The 22254-nt window shown below is 35.6% G+C and overlaps 1 protein-coding gene across 4 annotated transcripts; it reads left to right on the top strand.

Moving 5' to 3' along the window:
• Nucleotides 1–15968: 15968 nt before the first annotated feature.
• Nucleotides 15969–21708, top strand: LOC104902170 (uncharacterized). Of its 4 annotated transcripts, none has more exons than XM_010689866.4 (13): nt 15969–16214; nt 17222–17556; nt 18149–18222; nt 18384–18543; nt 18634–18658; nt 18947–19036; nt 19187–19358; nt 19463–19536; nt 19712–19781; nt 20109–20180; nt 20270–20403; nt 20885–20958; nt 21438–21708. In XM_010689866.4, the coding sequence occupies exons 2-13, from the start codon at nt 17307–17309 to the stop codon at nt 21494–21496; spliced, it is 1254 nt and encodes a 417-aa protein (XP_010688168.1). In that variant the 5' UTR covers nt 15969–16214; nt 17222–17306; the 3' UTR covers nt 21497–21708. The 4 variants fall into 4 exon arrangements, with proteins under 4 accessions (XP_010688168.1, XP_048490988.1, XP_010688170.1 ...); XM_048635031.2 differs by having other exon boundaries at nt 17171–17556; XM_010689868.4 differs by lacking the exon at nt 15969–16214 and adding an exon at nt 16662–16861.
• The last annotated feature ends 546 nt before the right edge of the window (nt 21709–22254 follow it).

Below are 22254 nucleotides of genomic sequence, written 5' to 3'. Positions count from 1 at the left end.
GAGGTAGAATTCAGGGAGATGGATACTTTTAAAATATGAAATGAAGATTCGAAATGGAGAAGGAAAAAATACTATAATAGAGAAGAAAGAGTAAGAAGTAAAAAAGGAAAAAAAAACAAACAAAAGAAATAAGAAAGAAAGAAAAAAAAAAAAGTGAAGGTAATAGGAGGAAAGATAAGAGTAAAAAAGGAAAAAAAAAACAAAACAAAAGCAAAAAAGAAAGAAAAGGAAAAAAAAGGGAAAAAAAAAACAAACAAAAAGTGAAGGTAATGAGAGAAGAGAAAGAGAAAGAAGTAAAGGAAAAAAAAAAAAAAAAAAAAAAAAAAAATTAAAAGTTACAAAAACTTTCATAATCTAAAAAAAAGTCTCTCCTCTAGGTTTCTAGGGTTTGAGTGTGGAGTCGTGGTATTCCACCCTTTTGGCTCGATTGTTCGAGCTTGTTAATCCTTCTTGGGATTGCTGTAAATTAATTATGGCAGATGAAATTGCAACGCGAGTTTCGAGTCTTAAAATTAGTGCGGAAGAGGATGCCCTAATCGTTCTTGATGATGTGGAAGGGGATACGTCTGCGGCCGATATTAAATTGGCCCTAGTAGGAAAATTATTGACAGTGCGATCGTATAATTTTGAGGCGATGAAAAGGACATTGAATCAAATCTGGTTGTTATCAAAAAATGCATTATTTCGTGCAATTGAAAACGGATTGTTCGTGGTCCAGTTCGCTACGTTGAAAGATAAGGAGAAAGTTCTCGCAGGACGTCCATGGACTTTCGATCAATGTCTTGTAGTATTGAATGATATAGATGGATTGAAGCAACCGTCGGAGATAGTGATGACCCATTGCCCTTTCTGGATCCGACTGTATAACCTCCCTATGGGATGTAGGTCGGCGAATCATGTAAGGTTAGTGGCTGGAAGTGTAGGAGAGATTGTGGAGCAGGAGTCTTCTGGTGTTTTATGGGATACGTCGGCCCGCGTCCGTGTAATTGTTGATATTTCAAAGCCATTACGACGGGTGCAAAAAATCTCCTTGGGGCGAAGTGAAGCGCTTATTGAGATAAAGTATGAAAGGCTGCCGACGTTTTGCTATGTATGTGGTCGTATTGGCCACATAGAACGAGATTGTTTAGAGTTGGGTGAGGAGGAGAGGGGGGAGGAGAGACAATGGGGCTCATGGCTACGGGCATCCCCAAGACGAGGCAGACAGAAGATTGAAGAGGAAGCGAAGAAATTCTTGAGTTGTGCGAGGAATATATCTTTTGAGAGCCCTCGTCCTGATAGTCAAGTAGGGAAGGGGAGTTTTAGTGCGGTGCTTGAACAGAGGGTGGAGGCTGTTGTGTTCTCGCCGGAGCTTGTATCTGCGAAGGTTCCCATTGCCACCATGGAGGGTCTGGTATCCCCACACGTAAGTTTCCCTAAGGTTTTAACTGATGCTTTGGGTCTTAGGGGAGGGAGTGATATCTCTTGTCTTGAAAATAGCGGCTTTCCAAGCGCTACGGGTGAGGGAGTTCGGGCCCATCTGTCTACACCTAACCTGAGTAGGAGGGATAAGGAGGGGGGAGGGGGTGTTATAACTGGCGGGGATGGAGGAGAAGGAGAAGTTGGGGTCAATAATGGGATGCATGAGGGGCCACAGGGGGTGTCGGGGGTGTTGTCTGGGGATATAGCACCACCCAATGGTGCGGGTTCTTTTCTTGCAGAAGTTGACTCTACACTGTTACGTTGTGTGAATAGGAATGTCAGTTTCCCTATGGTGGCTAGTTTCGAGGTGGGCAAGGGAGGTGGCATTAAAGGGGGAAAAAAAGGGAGGGGGGGAAAAAAGATTGTGGGCCGCGAGTTTCAAAAGCAAAGGCGGGGTGGAGGAATCTGTAAAGATGAGGGGAGATGTGATAAGCGTAAGATGGGTGATGATATGGTGGTTGATGATGAGAAGGATGGGCTGGAGGGTGGGGGTAAGAAACTGAAATTACTAAGTGATGTGGACGGACAAGGGGGGTTGGAGGGGGGAATGGATGTTGCTGCAAATTTTCTTGATACAGGGATTGTTATTGAATCTCAAGTAGCGGAGGTTGGCGTCTACCAACCCCGCGAAGAACAATGAAAATCTTGAGTTGGAACTGCAATGGGCTTGGCAACCCATTGACAGTTAAAGCCCTTCAAGACTGGTGTTGGAGGGATAGGCCAGAGTTAGTGTTTGTTATGGAGACTAAGATGGATGCTAGGAGACTTGAATTAGTTAGGAATCGATGTGGTTTTCAACATGGTTTGTGCTTGAGTAGTAATGGGAGATCTGGGGGTCTGGGTTTATGGTGGCGTACAAATAGTGTTAATGTATGCTCTTTTTCCAATCATCACATAGAAGTTGAGGTATGTGATGCTACTAACACACCGATATGGAAGATGGCGGGGGTGTATGGCTGGCCCGAAGCCACTAATAAACATTTGACGTGGGACTTGCTGCGAAATATTCGAGCTCGGTCGCAGCTACCATTGCTCATGTGCGGTGACTTTAACGAAATTCTTGGGATGCACGAAAAAGAAGGAGGAGTTGTGAGAGGCGAAAGGCAGCTGGATGCATTTAGGGAGGCATTGGAGGATTGTGGCTGTAGGGACTTGGGTTTTAAGGGTAATGTGTTTACTTGGCAGCGGGGTAACTCAATGGATACAATTATCAGGGAACGGTTGGACCGTTTCATTGCGGATAGCTTATGGTGCTCACTGTTTCCTTATGCAGAGGTAATTCATCTCCCTATTTGTCATTCAGATCATGCACCCATTCTACTGAAATTTGGGGATGAACCGGAAAAAAGAGCAAATGGTAGGTTGTTTCGGTTCGAAGCTTTATGGCTCTCTAGTGATGAGTGCGGGAAGGTTGTTTCGGATACTTGGCTGGAGGGTAGTGGGGATCCCATTCATGTGAGATTGCAGCGAGTGGCCGAGCATCTCACTTCTTGGTCCTCGAACAAGTTTGGAAATGTGCGAAAACAAATTAAAAAAGCCGAGCGTACACTTTGCGCTGCACAGGGGGGCCAGCTGGATGCGTCTTCGTTGCAGCAATGCAATACTCTTCGGGATGAGCTTGATAATCTTCGACGCCTGGAGGAATCATACTGGCACGCCCGGGCAAGAGCTAATGAGCTTCGCGATGGCGATAAGAATACCTCTTATTTCCATTATAAAGCTTCTCATCGTCGACAACGAAATTTCATTGCTGGTCTATTCGATGATGAGGAGGTGTGGAAGGAAGATAAAGGTGGGATGGATGCTATTATTAAGAGCTATTTTGCTCGGCTGTTTGCGACAGAGAATCCAGGGTGTTTTGAGGAGGCAATGAGTGGGATCGAAAGGGTGGTCACGCTGGAAATGAATAACATTCTTGAAAGGGAGCCCACGGGTGAGGAGATCCGAGAGGCTTTGTTCCAAATGCACCCAAATAAGGCTCCTGGACCTGACGGGATGCATGCCTTATTTTTTCAGAAGTTTTGGGGGGTGCTTGGCGCGGAGGTGATTCGGTTTGTTCAAAATTGGTGGCGTGGGGACATTGATTTGAAAGAGGTAAATCGCACATGTATTGTTTTAATTCCGAAAGTAAATGACCCTAAGCGGATGACAGAGTTTAGACCCATTAGCTTGTGTAATGTTTTATACAAGATTATTTCTAAAACTCTTGCAAATAAGATGAAATTCTTTTTAGGTGATATTATCTCGGAAAATCAGAGTGCTTTTGTCCCTAAACGTCTTATTACTGATAATGCGTTGATAGCGTTTGAAATTTTCCATGCTATGAAGAGAAGGGGGGACAGTAAAGAAGGAAATGTGGCGCTTAAGCTGGATATGAGCAAGGCGTATGATAGGGTGGAGTGGAGTTTTTTAGAGAGGGTGATGCTGAAGATGGGGTTTAATGAAAGTTGGGTGAATCGCATTATGACATGTTTATCTAGTGTATCTTTCTCTTTCAAGTACAATGGTGGCATCTCAGGTTCTTTAATTCCGACTAGAGGGCTCAGGCAGGGTGATCCAATATCACCCTATTTATTCCTTATATGTGCTGATGTGTTTTCTTGGTTGATTAAAAAAGCGGCGAGGGAGAAATTGGTCCATGGTGTTCATGTTGGACGTGGGGCCCCAATGATTTCGCATCTTTTTTTTGCTGACGACAGCATCTTATTTGCTAGAGCTAATGTTCGGGAGTGCTCTAAAGTGGCTGATATAATCAGAACGTATGAAAGAGCATCTGGTCAGAAGGTGAATTTTAACAAGACAGAAGTAGCTTTTAGTAAGTGTGTTGATGTTAGAAGAAAAGAAGAGATTGTGACAACGTTGGGTGTGCGAGAGGTGGACAGACATGAAAAGTATTTAGGGTTGCCTACCATCATTGGGAGATCGAAGAAAGTGGTGTTCGCATGCCTAAAGGCAAGAGTGTGGAAAAAGGTTCAAGGGTGGAAAGAAAAGTTATTATCTCGACCTGGAAAAGAAGTACTCATTAAGGCGGTGGCTCAAGCAATCCCAACATATATGATGAGTATTTTCAAAATCCCTGACACTTTAATTGACGAAATTCATGCGGTGCTTGCAAAATTTTGGTGGGGAACCAATGGTTCATCGAAGAAAATTCATTGGCATAATTGGGAATCTCTTTGTTTGCCGAAATCAATGGGGGGAATGGGGTTTCGAGACCTGAAGTGCTTTAATCAAGCCTTACTTGCCAAACAAGGCTGGCGGCTCGGCACAAACACCTCTTCTCTCCTACACCGTGTGCTGCAGGCGCGGTACTTTAAAAATTCGGATTTTTTTGAGGCTCGTCGGGGCTTTGACCCAAGCTATAGCTGGCGCAGTATTTGGGGGGCCAAGTCGTTACTGCTCGAAGGGTTGAAATGGCGGGTGGGCAATGGGGAGTCGATTAAGGTGTGGGAGGATTCTTGGCTAGGTGGTATGAGTGCACACTTTGTACCAACTCCTTCTGGCCAAATTGATGAGGATTTGCGGGTTTCAATGCTGCTGGATCATGCTAATATGTGCTGGAATATGGATATGATAGATGCGGTGTTTGTGGAAGAAGAACGACAAGCTGTGCTTGACATCCCTCTCCCTCAATCTTGGCGAGGGGATTCCTGTTACTGGTGGCCCACTTCGGATGGGATTTATACGGTACGCTCTGGGTACTGGCTTGGGAGAATGGGGAAGCTTCGCACTTGGGAGCTGTTTCATGGCGATGGGGATCGGGATATTTGGAGTCTTGTATGGAAGGTCGATGGCCCCCCGAAACTTCGTCATTTCTTGTGGCGAGCGTGTAAGGGGAGCTTGGGCACCATGAGTGTGTTGTATAGGCGACACATCCGTTCCTCGAGTAGGTGCCCTGTTTGTGGAGTGGTGGATGAGACCATAATGCATACTCTCTTTGAGTGCAAGTCAGCGGTGGATATTTGGAGGCAATGGGAAATGTCTAGCGTGTTGGTGGCTGCTCCTACTGGGTCGTTTGCGCAGAGATTTATGTGGCTGGCTGCTAAGTTGGATACAACCCAACTCGCTTCTTTTGCGTCTCTTGTGTGGGCTGCATGGTTCTGCCGGAATAAGCAGGTTTTCGAAGAGCAGGCGACTATTGACCCAATTGTCATTGCGGCGGGATTCATTAAACTGACGATGGACTACCGAACTTATTCCAAGAAAGTGGGGATAGGAGGGGGCTTGGATCATCTCCCTCCTCGGGTGTCTTCGATGGTGGCATGGCAACCTCCTCCTCCATCTTGTGTAAAGATTAATGTTGATGCGCACATAAGACACGATGGGGATGTGCAATTTGGAATGGTGGCTCGAGATGAATGGGGTATGCTGGTGGCGGCAGGTGTTCGGCGGTTACACGTGAACTGGGCTCCATCACTCGCGGAGGCAGGTGCAGCTCGTTTTGGGATTGAAATTGCTCACAGGCTGGGGTTGACGAAGGTGATTCTCGAATGCGACGCATTAAAAGTGGTTCAAGATATCCAGGCTCGCAAAAAGGGTGCTGCTCCTATGTACCTTATTTTGGATGATATTGTTGATGCAAGTTTATTGTTTTCTTCTTTTCATTGCGCTCATGTTAAACGAGCAGGAAACACGTTAGCCCATTCTGTAGCTAGATGGGAGGCGGTTGTTGGGTTGGATCATGTTTGTACTCACTCTTTCCCGCAAGGCCTTAAAACCTTGGCGGAGCTTGATCTTCTATAATATGTGTGCTCGTTTTTCCCCTCAAAAAAAAAAAAAAAAAGTAAAAAAGGAAAAAAAAAACAAAACAAAAGCAAAAAAGAAAGAAAAGGAAAAAAAAGGGAAAAAAAAAACAAACAAAAAGTGAAGGTAGAGGGAGTCGAACCTAGGGCAGCAACAACTACAATCTTTTATGTAACTGGACCAATTTGCATTATATGCTATGTTTTGTGCGTGTTATAATGGTAACCTATTGTAAAAATCTGTTTGACCGTTAAAAGTAAAAAGAATCCGATTTTTTTTTGGTGGGGCACGTGCCACCCAGGACCCTTAATAGGTCCGCCCCTGGTAGTACTTTATATCCTTGGCGAAGGAAAATTAATCAACTATACATACACAAATCGTCAAATCAATATGGTATATGAAGTCATGTGGTCTAGATGCCCGTTGACAAAAAGAATCGGAAATGCTCCATAAGTCCATATAAATTCTGGTATATTTTAGAATGTGAAGAAGTATTTATTATTGTAAAATGGCATGTGATATATTTTCAGATCACAGCTACTGTCTGGACTCTGGACCTAATTAGTCAAACACATTTAATGTCACAACTTCACAAGTTCATCAAATCTGTAAGGCTTCAAGTGGAGAAGAGACCAGCCCGCAACAGTATATGGTAGATAATATTGATAATGATCATAAGTTATTATTTTCTAATTTCTAATATCTAATATCTAAAAGCACTCTCTTTGTTTCTTTTTACTATTAATCTTATTATATATACTTTGTATATATAAGCACTTTTCACATATTTTAATTTTAACTATCGTTTGCGATTAATACACAAGTTATATACATTTTAACTTAAATTTTCAAATATCAACCTTTTGTACTCCAATGTTTATTTATTGATAATTAGAGATGATAATAGTCAAAATTCCGTGTTGGTAAGAGCGAAAATCAAACTGGTAAATTATAAAGAAAATGTGCATAATATAAGATAAATTCAAAAGCTACGTTATATTGATTTTTTCCTTATTGCTTTAACAATATTAGGTTTATACACTAGTGGAAAAATGAAGAAGGGCTGCGCTAAAAAAGGCATGTAGGGCTGCGCTTTTTGACAGCAGCCGTTCACTTTTTAAGTAGGACCCAAAATTTTGTGAACAATGCGGAGTCGAATTTGTTGATTCTAGAATACGAAGGTATCAAATGGGCTATATTAAATTGGCATGCCCGGTAACCCACGTGTGGTATTTGAAACGTCTTCCTAGTTATATCGCGAATTTTTTAGATAAACCTCTTAAAGAATTAGAGGGCCTAGTATACTGCGATGTGTGATTTTGAGAAGAGTTACATCCTGGTTCATTCATATAAATAATATTTTGAATGAAAAGAAAAAGACTATCATCATTCAAAAAAAGCTAGAAGGGCTGCGCTAGTTAGGAAAAAGCGCAGCCCTTCTAGCCCAGAAGGGTTGCGCTAGTTAGGAAAAAGCGCAGCCCTTCTGAGCTAGAAGGGTTGCGCTTTTTCCTAACTAGCGCAGCCCTTCCTACCAAAAAAAAAAAAAAAAAAATTTTTGACATTTTTTTACTCATAATCTCACATTTTCTGAAATTAAACAGAAGAGAAGAGAAGCGAAACGAAAATACTAAACCCAAAACAATAAAAAGAATGAAACGAAAATGAAAAAAAGGAACAAAAAACAAAATATACAAAGAGAAGTATACAAGAACATTAATCAAAACAAAGATGAAAATACAAGAAATTATATACAAAGAGAAGTATACAAGAACATTAATTAAAATAAACAAAGAGAAGTATACAAGAACATTAATCAAAATAAACAAAGAGAAGTATACAAGAACATTAATCAAAATAAACAAAGAGAAGTATACAAGAACATTAATCAAAACAAAGAGAAGTATACAAGAACATTAATCAAATATATAAACAAAGAGAAGTATACAAGAACATTATAGATCTGAAAATACAAGAACTACCTCCAAACATTAACCTAATAATGTTTAAATACATAAAACAAACGGTTATTTCACAAGGTACCCCTGAGTTCTTGTAAAATTCACGTGGTACCCACAAAATTTTCAAAATTCACAAGGTACACCTCAGTTTCCGTACATTAACACCGCATACCCTATTTCGTCAACTCTCCGTTAGTGAATTTTCAAAATTCACATGGTACCCAAGATATTGAACTTATTTCACATAATACCCAATTTTTTTAAAATGAAAAAACTAGCCCTTGCCAAGCTATAAAGGCTAGTTATGTTTTCCTTGCATATATATATGTGAGAGCAGTGTATTCCTTTGTGTGTTAATCCCTACTGATTGACTGATCATGCGCTTGATTATATTTCGGATCCTATAATAAATATTAGAAAATTGTAATCTGAAATTCGGATATATATGCATTTATATTTTCTTATACGGGTGAAATAAGGTGAAATTTGATCATTCATAGAAAATTGCGCATACACATTTCAATGATTACAGTTTGAGAGTGACAACAAAAATTATGGGGTCAGATTCTTCATCTTCACAAAATATAGTGGCACATGAACATGTTCGTGAGATATTATCCAAATCACATTCACAAACACACATTTTATACAGCATCAAAGCATTAAAATCATCAAAATTGCTTAATTACTTTTGATTTTATGAAAATTGCGAAAAACCCTATTTCATTCTAAAGATTTCATCTTTGCACTTCTAAAACAAAATCGAAAGCGACGAAATTACCTTCTTTTAACTCAATTGCACGACGTTGAAATTTAGGGTACTGTTGCAGATTGCACGACGCTTCAATTGCACGACGCTGAAATTTAGGGTACTGTTGCGACGAAATTACCTTCTTTTAACGCTGATTGCACGGTGTTGCAGATATTTTGGGAAGAAATTTAGGGTACTGTTGACAATGGTGCGTGATAGCTCATAACAGGGGAGGAGAACAAGATGAAGGGTCGAATTTTTTCAGTCTTTTGATCTTCAATGGGGTCAGTAGGCGGAATAGTTGATTTAATACAATAAGGGCAAAGAAGTCATAAAACAGTAACGGAGAGTTGACTTCTGTTAGGAAATAGGGTATGCGGTGTAAATGTACGGAAACTGAGGTGTACCTTGTGAATTTTGAAAATTTTGTGGGTACCACGTGAATTTTACAAGAACTCAAGGGTACCTTGTGAAATAACCGTAAAACAAAACCCTAATACATAATTTAAGGGAAAAAAAAATTTCGGAAAAACTTAAAATGCCTATTTGGAGGCTTAAACGAACTCGGATGGCTTAAAAAGCATAAACGTCACGGCGTAGCGGTGTGTTTGACTCGTTGGCCCGTTCCGCTTCCGAAAAGGTATCACAATAGGCAATCGGACTCCGTCGCCATGTTTAGTGCAAATCATTTCAAGGTTTTTGTCGCAAATGTTTATGGGAGTTTTTGAGAGAAGAGAGGATGAGAGAGAAGAGAGGATGAAAGAGAAGGAGGAAAGGAATAATGAGGGACGTAAGAGAGGAGAGAGAATGAGGGATAATATATTTGACGAATCCCCGCTCAATATTTCAAAGCCCGCGATTCCGAAATTTCAAATTTTTTCAGGAAGGGCTGCGCTTTTTTAAAAAAGCGCAGCCCTACTAAGCAGAAGGGCTGCGCTTTTAAAAAAGCGCAGCCCTTCTTACCTACAGAAGGGCTGCGCTTTATTAAAAAAGCGCAGCCCTACTAGTGAAGGGCTGCGCTTTTTTTAAAAAGCGCAACCCTTCTGCTTAGTAGGGCTGCGCTTTTTTTAAAAAGCGCAGCCCTTCTGCTTAGTAGGGCTGCGCTTTTACGAAAAGCGCAGCCCTTCCTGCGCAGCCCTTTATGTTTTTTCCCCTAGTGATAGTTAGACAAATGTATGATATTAATCTTATTGTGATTTTCTTTTCGGGCTTCTTTTATATGTGTTCTTATATTTGTTAAAAATCTACGTTGTATGGTCATTCTTTTTCAAAGTCTTAAGAGTAGTCATGGGGTTTTAGAGCGGTCTCATTTCTCAACTAAGGCTCTGTTTGGCAAAACTAGCGGTTGCAGTAACTGTTAGCTGTTGCAGTAGCGTTTAGCTGTTGAGGTAGCTATCAACGGTCAACTAGTCGTTGTTAGCAATTAGCGTTAAAGTAGTTGTTCAAAATATATATAAGTGTTTGGCAAAAATAGCGGTAAGAATTGCAAAAAACAAAAAAGGACATATACATTTACTTATAGAATTTTATAAAAATTTGATTAAGTAGTATATATAATAATTAAACTCAATGATTAATTCTCAATAAAACTTATTGACTTTTTGCAAAATGGTCATCGTTTATAAAATATACCTACTCCTTTTTTAATTGTTACATATTGACTTTTTGCACTATTCATCTTATGTAGTCCGACCGTCTTTGGTTATTCTTTCATAAGAAAAACCATAATCAGGTGGGATCTTGTTGGATTCGTCTCAAAATATATATACTTTCCAAATATCAACTTTTTATAATTTTTACTTATGTACAATTAGAGATATTAAAGGTATAATTTGTGCATTGATAAGTGTCTTGAGGAGAAATGAAGCAACTAAAAAAATCAAGAGAAGTATATGTATAGAGTCGAATGTATGTATGATGTCATATTTGAACCATTAGTATATTTCATACACTCCTATAAGAAAAAGAGTATATGTAATATTCTATGTATATTTTGTAATAATATACTTATTCTGTACGCCTATATATATTCTCTATCAAAAAACACAACATACATCAACTTTTGAAATATATATGTAAACTAAACGTTTTAATAAAACTAATAATCATAGGAAAAAAGGGCATGTATCTTGTTTATAATAGCTAGATTAACTTAGATATCTTGTGATTCGGTCATAAAATATTATAAAATTTTAACTAGCCCTTTTGTAAAAGAAAAAAAAAACAAAAAACTCCCCGATAGTACAATTAAAAGCATTTTACACAATTCTATTATAAATTTATTGATTAAAAAAAAGAAAAAAGAGTTGGTCAAAAGCATAATGAATGCAATAGCAGCAAACACTAGCTTATGTGCTTCAAACGTTACCTATTGTAACGTTTTACAAAAGCTACCCTTAATCTACCCTAATCTCTACCCGTTATCATAATTATCGCTCCCTTGTCAAACACTCGTAATTTTCTTTAAGTAGCTTTTTGACTTGTCCAACCTCTACCCGCTACCTAAAATGCTAGTGTCAAACAGGGCCTAAGCCCCTATCAGTATCTCCTAATTAATTAGTTTCAATTCCGACATGTATAAAGTATTAAGAACTCATTTATTTCAAGTTCCATATGGATTTATGGTGGTGGAATTGAGCTATACCCCCTCCATTTCATTTTAATCTACACACTTACACTTTTCACGCATGGCAATGCAGAACTTTGAGGATATATATCTTTAGTTTTGTATTTGTAAAAATTATAAAAAGTACATAATAAAATACATGTTATGATGAATCTAACAAGATTCCACATGACTATATTTTCATCCGCATATAAATTACAAATGGTAGTCAAAGTGAAATTTGTGAATAGTATAAAATATCAAAGTGTAAAAATTAATATGAAACAGATGGAGTATATCTTAGTAAAAAAGACCTGATAGAAAAGGAAATCTGTTGAGATATGAAACCTTGACAATCCTCAGAAATAGATTGTCACATCTCATTTCTGAGGATTGTCAATGAAACTCACTTGATTGTATTAGCATTGAGTTACACTTACTTTTTCATTAATGTAAATTTCTCGATGTAAAAAAAAAAAAAAAAACCAATATATAAGTTAACCAGTGTTAAAATTAGCTCCTATGTCCAAAGAAGCCATGGAGAAAACAAGGGAGTGGAAAACAAAGCACTTTAATGATTATGAGTCGGCCCAAATCAATGACATCGCATAATGATCATCGTTACCAGGTGAACAAAATAGCGGAAAAAGTGCTAAAGATGTAAACCTTGAACCAATTAATTATTAAACTTGTTTCATCAAATTTGATCAGTGAACTAAAGTAACGACATCTTGTCTTTTGTTCTTTCATTACTTTGGACTTAATTGCCCACTAACTTTAAGTTGTATATAACGATTTAAAGTGTAATAGTAGTATTATGTTTTTATTGATGTGTTTGGGGGAGCACTTATAAGATATTGGTATAAGACATCATAATCGGAAAATAAAAAGGAATAATTGATTCTAATAATATAATTTTTCACCGATTAATTTTTGACAAGTTAATCTTTTCATTATTCTTGAATAATACAATCTTTTTGGATTATTTGCTTTTAATGAGCTATGACGTGCTGATAATCAATTATTTATTTGGTATTTGGTAAGCTACGTTTTCCAACTCGTCCATCTTTTCCTTCCCTTGCCTACATGGCTACATGCCTCTACTTCTAATGTAAAGCGTTAATGTTTTAGATGTTTTTAAGTCATTTTAACTCACTAGAAATAAGAAGGATATAAAGGTTGCATTATTCAGGATTAATTGAAAGGTTGGTTTATTAGAAATTAGTCGGTCAAAGGTTGTATCATAGAATCATTTATTCCAAAAAGAATCACTCAATTTGTAAAAGGAAATAAAAAAGGAGCATTACAATCAATTATAATATTTAGTATGATTTACTCGATTTAAAGAAAATGATATAGTGATATATGACTATTGACTATTATTAGTTATGGTTTATGTGTCCGTTTAGATTAAGTAAATATGAGTATGTAATATACTTGTATATAGTACTATAATTTTATCAATTAAGGAATATTAATTCCTATTATATACTATCAAGAAATAAACTCTTATATAGTACTCCACATAGATATGCGATTCAATCGTATCAGTTTAATTGCACGTTTATAAAGACATAAAATTGGCCATTAATATATGAAATTATACATTCATAATTATATATACTATATATAGTAGAAAATTGATAGTTCGAAATAATAAATTTATTTCCCAAATAGCAATTTCCTATTTGTCGCACAATGATACATGAAATTAAATAATGGGGAACAATGTCTAAATTATCATCGCTTACAAACCGAGAATTTACTTGCAACAAATTTTGATTAAATTGGATTTCCAAAGTTTTTTTTTTTTAATTAAATTCATGAGAAAGGGGATATTTTAAATCAATATTAAGATGTTTATAACTTTACATGCATATTCTCTTTCTTAATTAATCATGTATATGAAATATCAAAACAAATGACACACACATGCTCGGATTTGGATCCAAATCATGCAACTATGCAAATCTCAATAATACACCATAATGTATTTCTTTCAAATAATTGAAATTCATCTGCCTCATAGGACTTACAATGAAATCATATGCATGCCTTAGTGCCTTCTTATGCCATAGTTCAGCAACGAGGCAAAGACCAAATATTGTACAATTTTTTATTTAATTAGAGGCATGTACAATGTACATAAGTGAAGCTTAATACAAAAACGTAGTACATTATAATATTACATAGATTCCAAATAAAGCGTTAACTAATAACTAGGACCCGTTTGATATTACTGTGGTTTTCTATTTTTTGGTTTTTTGATTTTCAAAGTCATATGATATATGTTCTATAATGAATAAAAAATTAATCAAATTTATTGAGAACATGATGATTTTGAAAACTAACAAGTAAAAAGTGAAAATCGCTTTTTTTGGTTTCGTGTTTTTTTTTTTTAAAAAAAAAAACTGAAAACTGAAAGCAAAAAATAATAACAAACGGCTTCTACTTAATTACCTTAGTTTAAAAAATGCATTTGAATTGTGATATCTAGTTATGAAATTTGAAGTTACTTTTTTTTATCATTATTTACGGATAAGATATTGTACATATGCACTTTTCCTTATTGTTGTTGATATTACCGGAATTTATGGTGATTTATTGTTGTTATTAATCTAATTTAAGGAATTAAATGCATTAAATTCTTGTGTAGTTGTGTTATACTCCTGTATGTGATGCCCTTCTCTTTTATGAAGCATTCAACGTCAATCCAGATTTTAATAATTTTTCCAATCTGGCTGTCTATGAGGGAACGATAACAAAGCATGTTGACTACTTAGTTAATTTAATTAATCTAGTTAGGTAGATTCGTTTCTTTTTTCCACGTAATCTATCATTAGTATTTATTAAATCACTAAACATTCTAATTAATTAGGCATTTAGGACTTAGGAGTACTTTTCAGATAGTAGTAGGGGACATTTTTTACTTCTTAATTCACACATAAAATTCCACCACTAGATCAGAGTACATTGTGTGTCTACTCACAATTCATAAAGAGCTAGGGTACTAATCTACAATTAAACAAATCCTATGAATTTGTAGGGTTCTTTGGAGACTCCATTAACTTATTAAGGAAGCATTATGTCCTTATTTTTCTATCTCATCTATATCTATATAAATATATTAAAAGACGTGCATAAACAAAAAATTGTGTCACGTGGCGCTTTTCTTATGGAGTTTTAGTTCATGTAATCCATGTACAATAATTCTTTTTAGAAATTGCATAGTATAGGGTTTGATCCCGAAATCTCAAGTACACATACTAAAGTCTTAACCACTAGACTAAGTTGTATTTAGTAGTGTTATTATCATTACTCGATGCATAGCCCGAGCCTAATAACTAGTTTTAATATAAAAAGTGGGGGAAATGTTTACTATTTTTTAGTTTGGTGGATTTTTTTTTTTCACATAAAAAAAATCCTAAAGTAGCGTGCGTAAATACTCCAAAAATTATTCTCTTTTGTCCGACTAGAATATAGATTGTACATTCCTTTTGTGAATATAACCAAATAAAACTACAAAATTGTGCTCTTTTGTTCGATCCTACAGATAGATTTCCGATTCCTTTAATGAGCATATTACTCACATATTATACTTTCGACGTTTGTAACAATTAATATAAACTTATTTGTGCAATTAGCATATAAAATAATTATAATAATATTCTAGAATAAACCTCCATTTGAGCAATTATCAATACTTGTCTAGCACACTAGATTTACCCCTATAATTGATTACCTAAATATGACATACATTTATATGCTAAAACATCAATATTATAAGAGTTTGAATAAGGAACATATCTAAGCCACATGAAATTACACATTGTGCACATTTTCGATAAATTTCGCCAACTTAATTTAAACACGCATCCACCAATATTTCAAAATAGAATTCCATTCCACAAGTTAAAAGTAAGTGCACATCTCATCTTGTATTCTAGGGACCTCCAAAAATATTTGGTATGTCAAACTATTCCAAACTTATCACAACTCTCACCATAAAATATGTAAAGCCATAACATAAGATAAGTAAAAGAAAAAAATTTGGCCACAAGAGAACTCAAAAATGCCCTCTTTTTTTTGGGTACATTGCATTCTCTTTTTAGTGGACACTTCTCTTTAGATTAAAAGACAAGTGCCCCATAAAACACAATAACGACCCAACCCAAGAAATGTATGGAATTTCGTCACTCCAACTTCAAAACGATGCCGTTTCGTACAATCACATTCACCCTCCATAACTAAAAAAAGCTTTACATGATGCTTACGGCGGGAAAAAAAAGTAACCAAAAAAAAAAAAAGACACAAATAAAATAAAAAGTAAAAATAAATAAAAATAAATTTCACTCATTTCATTTAAATTGTACTACATATAACATAATAATATACCATGATTTAAATTTTAAGCTAAAGTTGTGTGCCTATATATAAATATAATTCTCACAAACAATTTCTGAGTAAAGCAGAGAAAAGCTACTAACTTACTAAACATAAAAATCTCATCTTGATCTCTTTTTTCTCTCTCTCTCTCTCTCTTTTTTTTGTGCAGTTTAACAAAATTGTGTTAATCGCCGAAAGAATAAAGAGGGAATTACTTAATTAAATGACACTTTTTTACTGATTAGCAGTAATTAGATCTCTGTTATGAGTTATGAGTGATTCTCTCTCCTCCATCAACTCCTGATCTCTGGTAATACCCATTTCTGATTTACTGCATTTTTTGTAATTTTACTTCAGTTTCATGTTAATTAGTACATTTGTTTATCTGGGTAGTTAATAGTTTAGCTTGATTTGCAATGTATGATGAATTATGAGAGTACTCTGTTTTTTGGGTTTAATTTTACTAATTATTAAGTTAGTGTTTAATTATGTGTTAAGTAAAAAAAAATGATGTTAATATGTGTTAATATGATCTGATACCTTTCTGGGTATTTTGGGTTTTTGGGTAAGTTTCAATTCCTTGCCATCTGTACTTTTTGATTCCATTTTATTAGAAAATAACATAAAATAAAAGTTACCCTTCAATTTTTTTGACAATGTTGATAGAAAAGACAAAAATAAAAAAAAAGAAGCAGAATCTGAAATTATTTTTGCATGATTGGTGTTTTCAATTTTCATGTAGATTGAAAAAGATTGTTTTTTTTTTACTGTTTTTGTCTTATGTTCAAAAAAATGTCTAACAAATTAAATTTGGGTTGTAATATGCTTAAAAGAGAATAAATTTTTGCAAAATTGCTGGAAGTTTATCAACCATGAAATTATATTTAATATTCTTAGTAGTTGTTCCTTAGAAGAATCTAACCTAATTTTAGGAAGTCATTTGGAATACCTTATAAAGTAAGCAACTGCTTTAAACTACTTGAAATGGGGGTGTAAAAAGAAGATTTAATCAGCTGAAATTTAACTGATTTTATATGTTTAAGTGTTTGTTGTGAATTCTGTTATTAGCAAATTTTTCTTATAAATCTCAAAAACATGTTGATGATATGCATGACATGTTCCTAGGTAAGAATAATATCAGATTATTCATCCTTATCTCAATTTTTGATGTTATTATACTTGTTTGATGGATTTTTTCTATGTAGTTTGTCTTAAACTAGGATTTTAATTCTCCATTTTTTCAGAATTCCATGTTTTGGTTTCAAGAACCTTAGAAAAGTGAAATACAAGTAACATACTTTTGCTTTTGTTTTCAAGATCAAGAGAAGTGGAGTTGTGGTGGAATTGACTCAAACCTTGGATCTTCCCTCAATGATATATATGATGTAAAAGTGTTTTTGCAATGGATATGGAGAGTGGAACATGCAGCACCGCCACCGCAGCGGCCACCACCGCCACTTCCACTGCGGCGGCCACCACCACCTCTACAAAGGAAAAGTATTTTGGAATTAAAGATGGTTCTTGGTTTACACAATTTTATGGGTGTAATCCATGGATGGCTAGATATGTTTATGGACTTATTTTCCTTATCACAAATTTTCTAGCATGGGCTGTTCGAGATTATGGCCAAGGTGCAATGAAAGAGATGGGAAGTAAGTCTTTCTTCTGATTCTGTTTTCACAAAATTTATGATACACCTTCCATTTAAATTTGTAGTTCATGAAGTATTTGAGAAAGTAAATATATGTCCATGTTCAACTGTAGTATCTTTAACCTCTAGCACTAATAGCTTTATGCTTTACATATGTGTTACTCGGACTTGGGTACACGGGCTAGACACACATATGTGTTCAAGTGTGTGCGTTAGCTACTTTGTTAAAATTTTACATGAAGTTGGCCCTAAATGAAGTGTCGAGAATTCGACTTGGATATTGGATACTTGAGGTAAAATGAAAGTCCGTATAACATAGCTTTAAGCTACAAACTGTATTAAATAAATCAATAAAATTTGCAATCATGCTAGCTTGTATACACACACGACTTGACACTATCAGCATTCCGTTCTTTTCACCTAAAATTTATCTATAGAACTTGTTTTAGTTCTAAATAGAGAATGGATAACCCTTATTAAAGCAGATTGGCCTGTATGTAAACTCATAATTACTTCATCCTGGTCACCCATTTGATATCTTCAAATTCGATATCAAGAAATTTTTTCCTCATTTGTATCTTCAACTTTTACAGGATTGGAAGGATGCAAAGGTGGTTCAGAGTGCTTAGGCACAGAAGGCGTGCTTCGTGTGAGCATGGGATGTTTTGTATCCAAACCACCCTCTTTATAGAGAATTTTCACTTAGAATTAGGGAATTCTAAAAAGTTTCTAACGAATTTACTAATGAGTCATCCACGATGCCACAATATTAATTCTTCATGCATCAACATATCATCTCAAATAAAGTTATCCTTGACAACATTGTAGATGTTCTTTTTCTCGATGTTCCTTTCCACTGTCGGTACCTCCAAAGTTCATGACCGTAGAGATACTTGGCATTCGGAATGGTGGTCTGCAAAAGCTAGCATGTTTTTGGGGTTCATGATTCTTCCATTTCTCCTTCCGTCCTCAATCGTCTTGATGTATGGTAAGTGTCTCCATAAACCTTAGTAGCTCCCGTGTTTTTATTCTAGCCATTATTTGGGTGTCACTAACAGCCTTTCTTTTTTGCTTGCAGGGGAGATAGCTCATTTTGGTGCAGGGTATATTTCTTGTTCTTTGTTAAAGCAATTGGTTTTAAAATAAGGGTAATGCTAAATGCAGCCCTTAGGGCTGCATATAAGCATTAAATATCTTTCCTAAACTAGTATAAAGTTGGTTATTTATGACAAAAAGCATACATTTATCAAGGTCATTAATGCTTGTTTTACAAAATAATTTCCATTTATAGGTTCTTATATGCAGCCCTAAGGGCTGCATATAGCTTTTCCCTTAAAATAATGTTAAACTATACTAATGATTCAATGATTTTTATTACAAATTTCTTGCAGGATCTTTCTCTTAATCCAGCTTGTAAGTGTGATTAGTTTCATTTTTTGGTTGAATGATCGTTGCCAGTCAGAGAAGTATGCAGAAAGATGGTAAAACCTTTTCTTCCTTTGGATAGTAGTTATGACATCATTATTTGTTTCTTCTGATACAAGAATTCGTGTATCAGTTCAAAAAGATTACGTATAAGGCTATAAATCCAGAGAACAATATGTTGCTAATACAAGCCTTTTTTTTTGCAGCCGCGTTCATGTTATGTTGATTTCCACAGCCGCGTATGTTATAAGCATAGTAGGGATAATCATGATGTACATTTGGTATGCACCAGAACCATCATGCCTGTTGAATATTTTTTACATCACTTGGACTTTCGTACTTCTGCAGTTGATGACGAGCGTCTCCTTACAACCCAGGGTAAGCTTCTAACAAGTAGTTGGTTTTTCAACTGCTTAGTACATGCAGCAATGCGGCACCTATTTTAGTATCTTATGTTATTGCTTATTTCCATATATCTACAGATCAGTGCTGGATTTCTTACTCCAGGGCTAATGGGACTTTACATTGTGTTTCTATGTTGGTGCGCCATCAGAAGGCAAGCCTTTAATTCAGTCTCGCTTGATTTACTTGTATTATTGATGTGTCTGCTTTTCGTGGCTTCAATCTTCGATTTTCACATCATGAACCTATAAGCTTTACTTGAGAAGGAAGCATTCCAACGCAGTGTCCGAGTCTTGTTCTTACATTAATTTGCATTGCTTTGTCCACAGTGAACCACCAGGAACTAGATGCAACAGAAAGGCGGAAGCTTCAGCTAGGACCGACTGGCTTACCATCATTGTAATTTCTCAAAAACCTCTTCCGCTCTCTTGTAAATATAGGATATTGTTGAAGCCGGCTTCTCATATAACTCTCACATATTGATCCCTTCTGTTCGAAATCCTGTAAATTCTAATCTTAATGTTTTCTCATATGGCCCTGTACTTAAAGTCTTAAACACAAGGCAACTTTAACAAGGCTTACTGATGCATTTAAAGTACAGAGGTCAATATGTGAAGGTTATATGAGATTATGCCCTTAAATATAGGGTTATATGTGATGATTACCCAATGTAAATTTGGAGTTGGAGAAAATTTGACAAAGTTTGTTGTTGACACATTGATGCAGAGCTTTGTTGTTGCACTACTAACAATAGTTGTCGCAACGTTCTCAACGGGAATTGATTCTCAATGCTTCCAGGTTGGTATCTTCTTGATTTTTTCCTTATTTAGTAGAAGATAAGAGCTATTAACATATGAAGTAACAAAATGATGAACAATTAATTGCAGTTCTGGAAAACTGAGAAACAAGCAGAAGAAGATGTGCCATATGGTTATGGATTCTTCCATTTTGTTTTTGCTACTGGAGCTATGTACTTTGCAATGTTGCTCATTGGTTGGAATACACATCATTCAATGAAGAAGTAAGTTTAAGTTCTTTCTCCTTTTTTTCAAAATTTCTCCATTTTGTTTCTTAACGATAAACTAGATAAACACGTGTTCGTACTTGGCATGCTAATTTACAACGAACTACTAATTAGAGTTTCCATCAAAAAAGAAACTTACAAAAGAACCTAATTAAAGTTCACTATGATATTTGAGTGACCTCTTAGTAAGCTTCATCCGTAAGCTGACATTTTTAAACACATATACTTGATGTTATAGACACCATAGAATTAGGCTAACTGCCTAACAATTAGACAACTAACAATTTGTAAAAAGTCTATCAATACCCCGTCTCTTTCTCCTTCCTTAACTAAAAGTTAACTCTAGTTTAATTCATTACGTACATACGATGAATTCGTTATGCTTTCAATTACCTAACTTGTTAGACAAACACACTTACTATTTATGGAATTAAGTCATCATATATTGCATTTTTCTAAGGAGACTGAACTTTTGCAGGTGGACTATTGATGTAGGCTGGACAAGTACTTGGGTGAGAGTAGTGAATGAATGGTTGGCAGCCTGTGTCTACAGTAAGTTGCCAAAACCCTTAATATTGTCTGTACTCTGTAGGCACACTTTATGATTTATAATGTCTACATTGTCATATATATATTTTGATCTAGATTCTTTCTTGAATAATAGTACGATTATATAAATAATGATTCGCTAGTGAACAAACATGTATATTGACGCATGTATCCTTACATGACCACGGTTAGCTTAAGACCGACTTTATTAGAGATTCTTTCTTACAAAAAAGTACGGTTATATGAATAATGATTCGCTAGTAAACAAACATGTATATTGACGCATGTACACTTACTTAGAAACTAATACAGTCGGGCTTAAGCCTTAAGCTAACCGTGGTCATGTAAGGGTAAGATAGACAATGTACTTGCTTGTTCTCCCATAAACCATTTTCCAAATAGCCTTTTCCCCAAAAACAAAAAGAAAACAAATGGTCTACTGAATACTGAAGGTAAAAAGAAATATTCTTGTTTTGGTGCAGTATGGATGCTGGTAGCTCCTGTTATACTAAAGAGTAGACAATCAGGTGAATTTCCCTGAAAAAAGACAGTCTTACTCTTTATCAATATATCTGCCCAACTAAAGGTGTCGGCATTGACAATGACAAGAGAAGAATGACAAAACAAGGAATTCTTTGTGACTTTGTCCTCATATGTTGGCATTCAATTCAACCATATAGTTACATGTATACTCGCTTAGTGACTCTATGAGATTATCATAGTACAAGAGTTTTCTTGGAAGTTTTTGTTAAATCCCAATATTCATTTGTAAATAGTACTATAGTTATTCTTATAGGCAGGAAATGAAAAAGAAAAAAAGAATATTCCATATAGTTTTGGTCTCTTTCCTTCTCCCGTTGAGTGAAAATTGAAATAACATAGAAGTAATTTTTTATACATGAATAACATAACATGTGAGTAGGTCCGTGAAGAAAGAAACAGAGAAGTTGCTTTTACATAACTTCTCTCTTGTATCATCAAATTGTCACCCGTTAGTTCAACACCAACTTGTTACTAAAACGAAGAAAGAGTGATGATCGCCCTCTGTTTGTCATTTTTTTTTAAAAAAAATACTAAAGTTATTCCCCTTTTGAAATTTACGAATTCATCTGTCATTACTTTATCAAGATCGTAAATACAAGCAATGTCGTTACCGACTTAAAGTACTAACCGATATTTACAACTTTTACTTGGTTATATTGTTCAATACGTTCTCGTATAATATTACTAACTTCGACTACTCGAATGGTTATCATAAGTCTTTCTTACTTCCTTTTTTTGGAAACAAAAAAATAATAC

The sequence above is a fragment of the Beta vulgaris genome, chromosome 8 (genome assembly GCF_026745355.1).
Source record: "Beta vulgaris subsp. vulgaris cultivar EL10 chromosome 8, EL10.2, whole genome shotgun sequence".
In the NCBI taxonomy this organism is placed as follows: domain Eukaryota; kingdom Viridiplantae; phylum Streptophyta; class Magnoliopsida; order Caryophyllales; family Amaranthaceae; genus Beta; species Beta vulgaris.
The sequence above is the reverse complement of the archived record's forward strand: the minus strand, read 5'-3'. Positions and strand labels throughout refer to the sequence as shown.